The sequence below is a fragment of the Cydia pomonella genome, chromosome 24 (assembly GCF_033807575.1).
Source record: "Cydia pomonella isolate Wapato2018A chromosome 24, ilCydPomo1, whole genome shotgun sequence".
NCBI classification, from domain to species: Eukaryota; Metazoa; Arthropoda; class Insecta; order Lepidoptera; family Tortricidae; genus Cydia; species Cydia pomonella.
Window position 1 is genome coordinate 8,368,244 of NC_084726.1, and position 12,999 is coordinate 8,381,242.

The 12,999-nt window shown below is 36.4% G+C and overlaps 1 protein-coding gene across 1 annotated transcript; it reads left to right on the forward strand.

Annotated features, from left to right (window-relative positions):
• Nucleotides 1-356: 356 nt before the first annotated feature.
• LOC133531027 (uncharacterized) lies at nt 357-5,275 on the forward strand. The gene has a single exon (XM_061869103.1). It carries the CDS (start codon nt 704-706, stop codon nt 1,823-1,825), a length of 1,122 nt encoding a protein of 373 aa, XP_061725087.1. The 5' UTR covers nt 357-703; the 3' UTR covers nt 1,826-5,275.
• The last annotated feature ends 7,724 nt before the right edge of the window (nt 5,276-12,999 follow it).

The following is a 12,999-nucleotide window of genomic DNA, read 5'->3' on the forward strand; positions in this document are numbered from 1 at the left end:
CGATTCGACCGTACATTCTGATATGAGAATGAAGTCTATTTGTTATCATTCGCCCATGCGTCTCGCTCGTGCCAATACATGTACGATCGAGTACGAGCGAAATGCACGCACTAATGATACCTAAATGACATCATTCAGATCTCGAATTGTACTTCCGAGTTGGCCTATTAACCTCAGCGTAAATCTGGGCTTAAAACTGAAATGAGACGGAACTGGGAGAAATGAGTTCTGCGAAGCAGTTGTTACTAGTTCAAGTTGGATTAGTCGTGTAAGTATACAAGTATCGCCGTTGCTCAGAGTGGACGTGTGCCAGTTTGTGGTATTTTGGTGAATTATTATTTTGAAGTAATTTCGTGATCGGGTTTAGTGGACGATTGCACAATTCTCGGTACCTCCTTGTCTATCCTCAGTCGAGTCGAACTTAACCTGTCGGCCATATTTAATTGTGTCGGACCTTTCACACACACTTGTGTTTTGGTGTTGCTGGATGTCAAAGTGAAATTGTGGGTTTTGCATCTTTTTGCATCTTTTGTGGGATTTGAACGCGCTGCCGCTGCGTCTCAGCCGACCGCCCGAACCGCTGCGCCACAGGACATTGAGAAGCACAGCGCGAATCTACGATACCGGTTACACGACTTTACCGGCGGTCATTACAATTTGAACTTTATTTTCAAACAGTTAAGCTTTCTTGTAAAGTGTCAATATGCCGTGTTTATTTTGCAATGGACCCATTAATGATAGCACATTTCTGAAATGCATCGGGTGCGCGGGCAGCTATCATTGTAGCTGTTTAGATATAACTTTAGCGCAATGTACAGAGAACTTTCTTCAGACGTGGTTATGCTCATTTTGTACATCAGTAAATACGCGCCGACGAAGGAATGACAACACTCCAATTCAACTTAGGCCAGGGATATCGACATTTGATGACTCTGTTATGTCATGTGATGACACAGTCGATAACTCCAAAGAGACGACAGACATTCAGTGCACGAATTTGTCAGCAAACAGCACTTTACTCGCTACACCACCTAACTCTTATCAGCTTCGACAAGTTCAACAAGAAAGTAATACCTTAATGCCACAAGAGTTATTGAATAATATCTTGTCAAAAGTGACTGCTTTACAGACGCAGTTCTCTGCTATTCAGGTAATCCAGATGGATATATCCCAAGTTAAATCCGATATAGCGGAAATGAAGAGCAGTATTGACATAAAATTAGATGACTTGGCTGGGAGAATGACTACCATAGAATCACGCGTTAGTGCGCTAGAAGAAAGTAAGACGGAACTCGATGGCGTCAAAAAGGTGATCGATGACATCATAAATGACTCCAGAAAAAATGAGCAGTGGGTTCGACGCTCTAATATACAGATAAATGGGGTCCCCGAAGTTAAAGGGGAAAATCTGTACGCGGTGTTAAAATCCCTGGCCGAAGTAAGTGGTTTTCCGTTGGACACTAACACCGACATTGATTTTGTCACCCGAGTTGCGGTACGGAACGACAGGGACAACGCCAAACCGAAGCCCATTATTGTGAAGATGCAGGCTCGTTATAAAAAAGACGACTTTATGTCGTCCCTGCGCAAAATTAAAAACTTGAAGGCAGCCGACCTGGGATATTCTAACAGTGCGAACAGAGTCTACATTAACGATCACCTGTCCAGTTTCAACAAACACCTTCTTAAGGAAGCAAAACAAAGGGCAATCAAGAAACAGTATAAATTTTGTTGGGTTCGTAACTGTACTGTTATGGTGCGTCGCAACGAGAACTCGCCGATCCTCTACATCACATCTGAAGACTCGTTAAACAAAATTACATAGGAATTAATTATCTTGTTTTTCAAGCTTTTAAACAACTCACGTCGTTATTTAATCTTGTAATGTTAATTATTGTAAAAGAAGTGCTCACTATCTATACTTTGAACAAAAAATGTCTAAAAAAAATATGTCTATATTGCAGAAACATAACTTGTTCCAGTACACATCGCGTATGTCGTCATGCTCATTTAATTGCGTTATTTTATATTAACTCACACGATATCAATATCACCCCCTTTATTACGAGACAAAGAAATATGCCCCTTAAAGTTTATGAATTTAATCTCAATCCTAAAATAATATTCATACATATAATAATTGGATATTTAGTAATCAAATAATAGGTATTTCAATATATTACCAAAATGTCCGTGGATTACGGTCCAAAACAACCGAATTCCTACGCAACCTACTTAGATTTAATTATGATATCATTTGTATTACAGAAACCTGGCTTTTACCTGGTATTTTTGACGGTGAACTCTTCGACGCGCGCTACAATGTTTATCGGACCGACCGCGACTACGCTAGAATGGGTCTGACTCGCGGCGGCGGCACGCTGATAGCGGTGCGCCGAGATTTCTGTGTCGATCGACGTGATTTTTGCCCCACATCTGTTTTGCCTGACGCTGAGGTTACTTGGGTGGACATCTCGGTATCTCATAGTACCAGTATTAAAAAACTAAGATTACTGACTTGCTACTTCCCTCAAAGCAAATATCAGATGGAATCACAATTAGCATTCTTTGAATATGTATCAAATGTTTATACAGACTTCCCAGATGATTTTTTTATTGCTCTAGGTGACTTTAATATCCCGGAAGCTCTCTGGGTGCCTCTCGCTGATGATCAACATAGTTTTAAGATGGAAAATCCTAATTACAATCCGATGACAACACAGCTGTCTGCGTTTATGAGTTTTACAGGATGGCAACAATTTAATAATATTCCTAACAAGAATAATAGGCAATTGGATTTAGTTTTGTCAAATAATAGTTGTAAATTATTTTCGGTTGAGCCTTTAGTGCCTATAGATGGTCATCATCCGGTATTTTGTATAAATATCGAGTTAAGATCGATTGACCAAAACTTGAAACCCGCCTCTCGCATTATTCGCCGTTTTTTCGCAGCTGACTACGACATAGTCAATGCTGAATTGGAAAAAGTAGACTGGGAAGGACAACTTTCATTAGGTGACATTGAAAAAGCCGTGGACATATTTTATATAATATTAAATACAATAATAGACAAATGTATACCAACTAAAATGGTTAACTCAAACGAAAAAAAATATCCCATTTGGTATTCCCGACCCTTAATTAAACTCATTAAAAGAAAGGCAAAAATTCATAGAAAGTGGAAAATCTACGAGAGACCAACAGATTATAATACTTTCTCAGCCTTAAGATCAACAATAAAAAAACTAGAAGTTTCTTGCTACAATTTATATATCTCTAGAACAGAAAAAAATATACGCTATAATTCAAAATCATTTTGGTCATTTTTAAAATCGAAAATGAGTAGCAATGGTTTACCCAACACACTTTATTTGGACAACCACGTAGGTCATAATGGTCAACAAATATCAAACTTATTTAATACTTTCTTTCAATCGGTGTTCGTTGAAGATGCCGGTGTAACTGAAATAAACCCATTATATACGGACAATATAAATACATATTTGCCTATTAGTAATAATATAAGCCATATCAAAATTACTCCGACAGTGGTAGAAAATTATTTAAAATCATTAGTAGTGTCTAAGGGAAGTGGACCGGATGAAATCCACCCAGTATTCCTTCAAAGATGCCGTGCAACACTAGCCTCACCGATTAGCTATTTATTTAATCTTTCCTTGAGCACTGGAACGATGCCGGCATCTTGGAAACGCTCAATTGTTATTCCGATTTTCAAGAATGGGAAAAAAGATAACATTAAAAATTACCGCGGAATCTCAAAACTATCTGTTATTCCAAAACTATTCGAAAAAATTATTTATGATATCCTTTATAGTGTAATAAGGCCACTGCTAATTCCACAACAACATGGATTTGTTAACAGGAGGTCCACAGAATCGAATCTTTTAGAGTTACTAGATTATTCTCTTGTTGCAATGAATAAAGGTTTTCAGGTAGATGCTATATATACAGACTTTTCCAAAGCATTTGACAAAATTTCCCATTCTATCCTCATAAACAAACTACAATCATTGGGAGTCCATGGTAATCTCTTGAGATGGCTCACGTCATATCTACGCAATAGAACCCAGGCGGTAGCGGTCAAAGGTCATATTTCCAGCTTTATTCCTATCCCCTCAGGCGTCCCTCAAGGATCCCATCTAGGCCCATTGTTATTCAATGTGTTTATTAATGACGTAATCAAGTGTTTCCATCACTCCAGAGTTCTTTTGTATGCCGACGATATGAAGATATTTAGCGCTATCTCATCAAACAATGACTGTATCAATCTGCAACAGGACCTTGATAGACTAAGTACTTACTGCCAACATAACAAACTGTCGCTGAATATTGCTAAATGTTATTCCATCTCATTCTCAAGAAAACGTAATCCTATAATTCATAATTATTCTATTAATAACGTACATCTTCATAGAGTAGATGAGGTTAAAGATCTCGGCGTATACATCGACAATGAGTTGCAATTAACTACCCATGTAAATAAAATTGTTCAGAAAGCATACAAAATGCTCGGATTTATATTTCGACAAAGTAAGGATTTTAAAAATCCAAACACTTTCATTCTTTTATACAACGCCTTCGTTAGATCCCACTTGGAATATGCTTCTACGGTATGGTCTCCTCATTTTGCTATTCACATTAACTCAATTGAAAGGATCCAAAATAAATTTATCAAGTTTATGAAATACAAATTCAAAACTTTTGACCACAACCGTCTAGAACCCCTTCAAGTTCGTCGCGATGTTAGGGACCAAGTGGTTTTATTTAAAATCCTTAACGGATCGATTGACTCACCTAATCTGCTTTCGGACATATTCTTTCGATGTCCAGACCGTCGAACGCGTTCCTTTAACTTATTCTCAATACCTTCCAACCGAACTGTGTACGCGAAGAACAGATTTCTCGTAAGAGCATGCAAAAGCTATAATGATAAGTACTCTGATATTGATATATTTAATTCTACCTTACCTAAGTTTGTTTCTGCAATTAAGAACATAAATAAATAAATAACAGTAATAAAAAAAAAAGTAGTAAATATTAAATCTAATGATTTGTATTCTCTAAGATAATGAGCTGCATGTAAATTTAGTATAAGCAAGGTATTATGTCTTTCTTTTCTGTTGTTAAAGTTTAATAATCTTACCTAAACCTACTTTACAATTTCATAGAAGTGAAACCAAATTGTATAAGTCTGGTTTGAGCAGCAAAGAATGTTATTATTCTATAAGTGGAAACTGTTATGGCTTGTGTGTATTCTATATTTGTTTAAACATATGTATTATTTTTCGCTGTTTGTTTCCCAATAATGAATAAAAAAAAAAAAAAAAAAAAAAAAAAGTGCAAGAGTAGGGCACGTACAGTCAGCACAAAAAGTAGCGGATGGAACAACGAGCCAAAAGTATCTGATATTCCGGTTAACTTTTCCAAATATAGATAAATTGTTAAAATTCGAGCTCAAAAGTATATCTTTTACAGTCTTAGTTGTTCTATATTAAAGACATCACTTTTGGTAAGCTGTTACAGAATGGTAGATACTTATGTAACGTTATTTGATCCGCTACTTTTGATGCTGACTGTACATTAAGAGGGAAGAATAACAAGTGATCGTCCATAAAAAAGAGAAAACGTTTTTCCACTTCTAAATATTTTCCATGCTCCATGATTTTTTAGTATGTTATTGACATAATAAAAAACTAGGTTTATAGGTTTTTATTTTTTTCAAATTTTTTTAAACGAATGTTTTTTTTTAAAGCGGAACCTATAAACCCAGAATATATGTATTATGCCCCCAGACGGTTGTTTTTCACCCGGGTAATATATTATAATTATTATGTATATCGTTGTCTAAGTACTCACAACACAAGCCTTTTTGAGCTTACTGTAGGACTTAGTCAATTTGTGTAATAACGTCCTACAATATTGATCTCGGAATCGGCTGTATCGAATTCGATAAAATTTTGCGTAGGTTTTAGGGGGCGAAAGATCGATCTAGCTAGGTCATATTTTTGGTAAAAGGCGCATTTTTAAGTTTTTATATGTTTTCTGAACCCTAGTGTAAATAAATTCGATTTTGAAACGTGACGTACGCGTTTGCGTTTAGTCTCATTTTGTATTGGATTTAGAAAGAGCGCGCCAAGCGGGACGTTTTGGAAACTCAAAATCCTATACAAAATGAGACTTAACGCAAACGCGTTCGTCACGTTATGATGTCGATAAAATTTACACTAGGGGTACTGAGCAAAGGTATAATACGTAAAACTCGAATTGAATTGTGAATGTAATACTTCGAATGACATATGACATGATTCCGATATTAGTCACACTTTTGATATTTGACGGCAATCTTTCACATTCTAGACCTGAATAGGCCTTCTTGAATAGTCTCCTCGAGAGCCTTTTATATGTGAAGTGTGCTACGTAGCCAATCCGTAGAGGGTCTACAACGTAGCAGTTTTCCCGTAGATTTAGCTACGAATTATACTTTTGTGCGATTCGTTACAAACACATTCACCGCGGAGCTACGGTCGTAGCCGATAACGTAGGTTTCCCGATTTGTAGAGGAAATGCGTCGTAGCGGCATTTCCTATATATATGTATAGATTGTTGTGTGCGGAGGTTGCGGGTTCAAACCCCGGCTCGTACCAATGAGTTTTTCGGAACTTATGTACGAAATATCATTTGATATTTACTAGTCCCTTTTCGGTGAAGGAAAACATCGTGAGGAAACCGGACTAATCCCAATAAGGCCTAGTTTACCCTCTGCATTGGAAGGTCAGATGGCAGTCACTTTCGTAAAAACTAGTACCTACGCCAATTCTGGGGATTAGTTGCCAAGCGGACCCCAGGCTCCCATGAGCCGTGACAAAATGCCGGGACAACGCGAGGAAGAAGGAAGGATGTATAGATTATTGTTGACCTAATTAACCCCTTGTCTGTGAATTATAAGGATTCTGCACTACTTTTATAGGTGCTTAACTTATTGCAGATATTTTATTTAATATAAGTAAAATTCGAAAATACATTTTCACAACACCAGCTTGTAAAGGCTCTCTTGAGTGTTCAAAAACTGATGAGAAAGTTGCATTTTGTTCAGTTGGTTAATATTCAAATATGTGGTGGGGTATATTTATGGAGAAGGTATAACTGTCAGTGTCTGTCAAAAGGGATACGTGTCAGATTAGTGTCAGTCATGTGGACCGTTTTTGAAGTCAAAATGCACTTAGAGGTTAACGCAAAAAAAAATTACACTCGGTGAATCAACACACACAAAACTCGAAAGAACTTTAATCAAAAATTTATTATTATTAAATTATACAGTGTGTAAATCCAATACGGGCGATACATTAAACCAGATATGGATTTTAGCCGTGTAATCATTAAGAAGATTTTTAAGTTACACTTAATGATGACCTCGTAATATTTTTTGAAAATTTACCGAGCAGCAATGTACTGCAAACATTACGCGACATAACATGACATTACAAGATACGAGCTGTTTATAGTAACTGCCAATAAGCGTTGACAGTTGCTTTAAGAAAGCTAGTATCTCGTAACTTGTGAGTTGCTTTACATTGCGGGCCGAATTAATTTGTACGGTTAATATTTTCATTGTATTTCTAAGCAAAATGTATCCCAGTATTTATTAGCTCCTATGCTAACCACCGTTTAAATATTCGCCCGTATTGAATTTAACACTGTATTTACATCTTTGTAAACAGACGTGATTTTGTATGTAAAATCACTAATAGTAATCACTATACAATAGTAGCTTGTATTTTATTAATTTTATTATGCAATAGGTTGCAGATCTTAGTTTTGAGAACGACCCTTTTTTAGCTGCTCTGAACGTCTTCTAAATTCAAATATTACATGCTATGTCTCCATAGGGAGCGTGCATAAACTTTAGGGGGCAGAACAGGCGAGCGCGAGGTGTAAATGTGAAGCATATATTTCCAATGTAGCCCACGAGATCGCAGAACCTACTATGCACAAGAAAACGTACGAGAACGGTAGATGGCAGCACTTGCTTTTGCGTGAAGTGTCAATGTACATGTTTATGTTTCCGAATCAGGCCACAAGATATCAGGCCACAAGATGGCAGACCCTCCAACGCGCACGATCCCTATCGACGCAGGCACCAAAGAGGTTGCTTCTTAACACTTTATCTAGGTATATTCCGTCGCTGCCAGAGAGTATTCTCTCTGTGTTTACATTACCAAGTTTTAACTGCGAAGGGTAAACTTTGCGAGAACTAAGTTACCCTCGCGAAGCCCCATAAATTTTCCTCCATACTATCCAAACTATCTCGAGTTTTTTACAAACTTAAACTTAAGTTCAAGTTTTATTTCAGTATCGGACCGCTTCCCTGTTAGGTTCTTTTTAGGGTTCCGTAGTTAAAAGTTTCCCATAGTCCTATTCCACGCCCTATGAATACAAATTTAAATATAAGGCTGGTTACACATGCATATTAGTTGCAATGTATAGTTTTATCAGCTCATGTTGCATGTTAACCAGCCTTAAAGTTAAAGGAGGGTGGGCTAATTGGCCCATTTGACCAATAAGGTCAAGCGGTATGTCACCGGATAGGTTATTCTAAGTTGTAAAACTTCTACTATGGCAGGTAGTCTCAAATATTTGTGTGAAAAAAGTTATCGCCGCAAAAAGTAGTGTGATTTGAAAAGTGACTATAAGTATAGTTTTTAATTATAATACTAAATTCCATGCTAGCATGTGTGTGATAGTTTTATTGAACATTCAATAAAAGATTGACTGATACCAACGCTACGGGCGTCCGCTAGTTAGCACGGTTGCAAGAGCGGGTTAGCGAAAATTAGCATGAGCAACGCTAACTGGTGCGGACGCGTGCAACGGATCTACAATGGCACCCGCGTGCGGCCGCTCCGTGCACCCGCGCCGGCCGACAGCCCACAGCAGTTACAGTAACGCTACAAAACTAAGATTGTTCAAAAAAAGAGAAGCGAAGTGAAGCGAAATAACGGTACTTTTTCTATGAAATTCCATTTCGGGAGATAACGTTTTCCACTACCTAACTAAATCTTAACAAATGTCGATCGCTTCAGCATAATACTTTCTAGGTTTATAGGTTACGCTTTTATTTTATTTTTTTAGTTTTCTCATTTTTTGAAAAAAAGGTAAACCTATAAACTTAGTTTTTCATTGTGTCAATAACATACTAAACAATCATGGAGAATGGAAAATAAAAAACGTTTTCTCTTTTTGTACGGACGATCACGTATACCTCTTAAAGGCAGGTAACACACTAGTAACTCATCTGTTGTTGCAGGTGTCCATAGACTACGGTTATTGCTTACCATCAGTCGATTCGTGTGCTCGTTTGCCTCCTATCATAAAAAAGCAAAGCCGCTACGATCGCATTAAGAATAAGATTGGTTTAAAATTACTTCATTCAAACAAATGTTCTCGGAAAAACGGTGGTTCTCAGTTATTAAGAATTTATCACAGTCCGATTTTCCGGGCCCATTTTTCCACCTGCTAAACTTTTAATGACTATATCAATTCCGGAATTCCGGATCGGAAGTTCCAAACTTGAGTACAGATTCATTAATACTAGAGATACATCACTAAAATAACTTTTTGATTTTTATCGCGCGATGGAAATTTTTCTACATCTATTGTCGACGTGCGTTTTTTGTACGAACAAAATTTGCACCATTTCTTAAAATTTCAACTGAAAATACAGTAAATGAATGACATTAGAGTAACTTAAAATTAATAACTGTTTTCTACATATACCAAAAGCATAATCCTTCAATCAAATTACATCTCGACATGTGGTGAATATATTATACGCCAAAAAATAGGCAGGAACGAAAAAGGATTACAAAATTGAAACTAAATAAAAATCTATAGATAAAAGTAGACGCTAAAAGATAGTAGTAGTAAGCTCTTTATTGTACAAAACACATTAAAAGTTACATACAATTAGGAAAAAATGCATGTGAAAACGCAAGAACCTAAGGTGGATGAACTTTCTGTTATATGACGAAGTTTGCGCTGTAGATTGGAAGGTATGCATTTTTTTTTATTTAATAAATTTGTTATTATTTAAAAAAATACAAAAATATAAATAAATAGGAAAAGCGAAGTACAAAGGCGATCCTTTGAGGGATTTCTTCCAGTTATAGTTCCAGTTCAGTTCAGTTAATTCATGTTTATCTAAGTTGTATCTGTTGTGTTGTTTAATCTGATGCTGAAGTCCATTTCCGGGTTATTCGGCTCCTTATCAATTTGGCTGCAAATATATGTAAAAAAAGTTTATTCCCAAAGTTAAATTACGATCGTATATTTATGTTATTACTTTTATGCTGCATGCAAAGTTTTTTATTACAAAATTGGTAATTTATATTGACTTAACTTTTGTTTCCTTTTCTTTTCCCATAAGATACCTAAGCTATATGAGACAAACAACTTTTCCTATGGGACCAACCCCGAAATCGCGGAAATAAGAATTTGGCTGTTTCATACGTTTTGGCTGGTCCATTTTCTATGGGAGCGTAATTTTTTTTTTATGTGTAAATGCATGCAAGTATCTTTGTCTGTACCTCTTCACACTTAATCCGTTTAACCGATGTAAATAAATTTGGAACGGAGATTAATCATCATTTCAAGTCGGGAGAACGAATCTGCTGATAGATTTGCTAGGGAAGCTTAACAGAGGGAATAGTATGTAATTATTTACGAGTACCATACCATACTGACTGTCTGGAGCACTTCGATGAGAGGTCTCTGAACAAAGGAATATGGTACAGAACAATTCAACCTAATCTGTGTCAAGTGCCATGGTTTAGAGGATCTGGTATGAAATCAGAAATCATCGCATTTATTCGTGATTATGTATGGGTAGGTTAGACATTATAACAGCCCTCAGACTTCGACCTGGACACATTACACTTAACTGCTTTGCTTTCTTGATGCGCAAGAGTGATTCTCAAAACTACGGAATGTGGGACAAGAGAAGATGCTACTCACATGATGGAATGTGTCCGAAATGTAGCTGAAAGGCAAGCTTTTATAATAAAGCATAAAATCAACATATTAAATGTGGGTACATGTAACGACATTTTAACACAGCCTTTGTCTAAAACAACTAAAAATTTAAGCAAAGTTGTTAATTTAGGAATTAGGCGACAGTAAAATTGTGATTTTGATTTGTAACAATGGGGGTGAAATCATCAGATATGGTAAAAGCACTTTATTTAAGTAACGTTTAAAAAAACATTCTACGTGGGCAGAACCAGAGTATACAACAAAATTTAAAGTTCTCTAACAAACACATGAAGTGTAGAACATCCTATAAATAGTCTAAACAAGTTTTCTAGTGTTAAGAATTCGTTTAAAATTTTATCGCTTTCCACTCGCCGGTCCCGGACGTCATAAAATTGGAAATATGTACCGTGCATCGCAAACTTTATGATGATATAAAATTAAGGACCGAGACATATCCACTAGCAACCCAGTTGCGGTGTCGAAAATGTGTTCTGTGGTCAGAATTTGTTGGTAACGAAATTTTGATGTTCGAAATACGAGTATTTTAATAGGTTACTTTTAAATATTTTAATGTGAAAGTTTTTAACTTTGAGTCATACTGGTTTATAATCTGTAAATTCTGTTAGCTTGCTACTATACCTATTAAAATGTGCCGACAAGATTGCTTGTCAAATATTAAAACGTGACAAAAATCTACATTATGTCAAATGACAATGGGCTTAATTACCTACTGGTATTAAATTATTTTAATTATTTGCGGGGATTTTCCAGTTGAACTTCAAAATGGCGAAGGCGTTTCGGGATTTTTTTTTGTCTTTGCAGTGCAGCTAATGAATAATTAATCTTGAAACGCGTTTAACTATTCTTTAGTCCAACCTTACATTTTGGTTTACTTCTAATTTTTAGTTAATTACTGTGCTAGCAGAATATTGGCTTCCTGTCCCAGACATTGCCTTCCATAATGTTTTCGCGTCAATATTTACAAAATTACAGTCTAGCCCTCGCTTCACAAAAGCCTTTGCCCATAAAATGGCTTGTAATAACGCCACTGAGAAAATGTCTTGTCTGTTTCCGACGAAAACTGCATGTCTATTATAGCGACAGCTTACTTATGCATTGTCAGCATTCAGCGCGCCTACGCTACGCTACGGAAGGTCCAACGTATGGCTAGCTCTTTAGTTGTCTCCCGGTCGTGAGTGTAGCAATACACGTTTCTTAATAAGTACCTCAGCTTTCTTATTTCAACTCCCAGATACACATAAATAGAGGGTTCCAATGCGGTTGGCATAGAAGATCTTTAGAAATGGCGCCAACATAGGTTTCTCCTGTCAGTTCTATATATAGTGTAATTTACGTGCTTTTTAGGGTTCCGCAGTCGACTAGGAAGGCTGTACTCCGTGATCGTTAGTGCAAGAAAGCTGCATATTTGTACGGATACATAAATCATGAATGGCGACAGAATGGTTAAATAAAAACTACAAAAAAGAAATAAGGGTACCTCCCATACAATTTTTTTGATATTTCTTCTACGTTTTAACCTTATGGTGTAGGGTATCATTGGATAGTTTTTTTTTTAATGAATTAGGGTCTCCAACAACTTTTTGATAAAGTGTATATTTTCGGAAATAATCGCTGCGAAAAAAATGTCTCCCCCCTCTAACTTTTGAACCATAGGTCCAATAATATGATAAAAAATCTTTAAAAAAAGCTTAACAAGTACTTTAAATGAAAACTATAGCGAACATGATCGGTCCAGCTGTTTTTGATATTTTGAAAACACTTTTCTCTTTTTAGCAAAAAGACTTACAAGCGCTGCGAGGGTACCTGATGCATAGAATGTACATGACACTTACTAATAGCCCCCGTTTAGCTTATTCTGACAGAATGGTAACTACGGGACCCTACACTTTTTATTTTATTTTATTTTATTTTAAGCGCCATATATAAAAA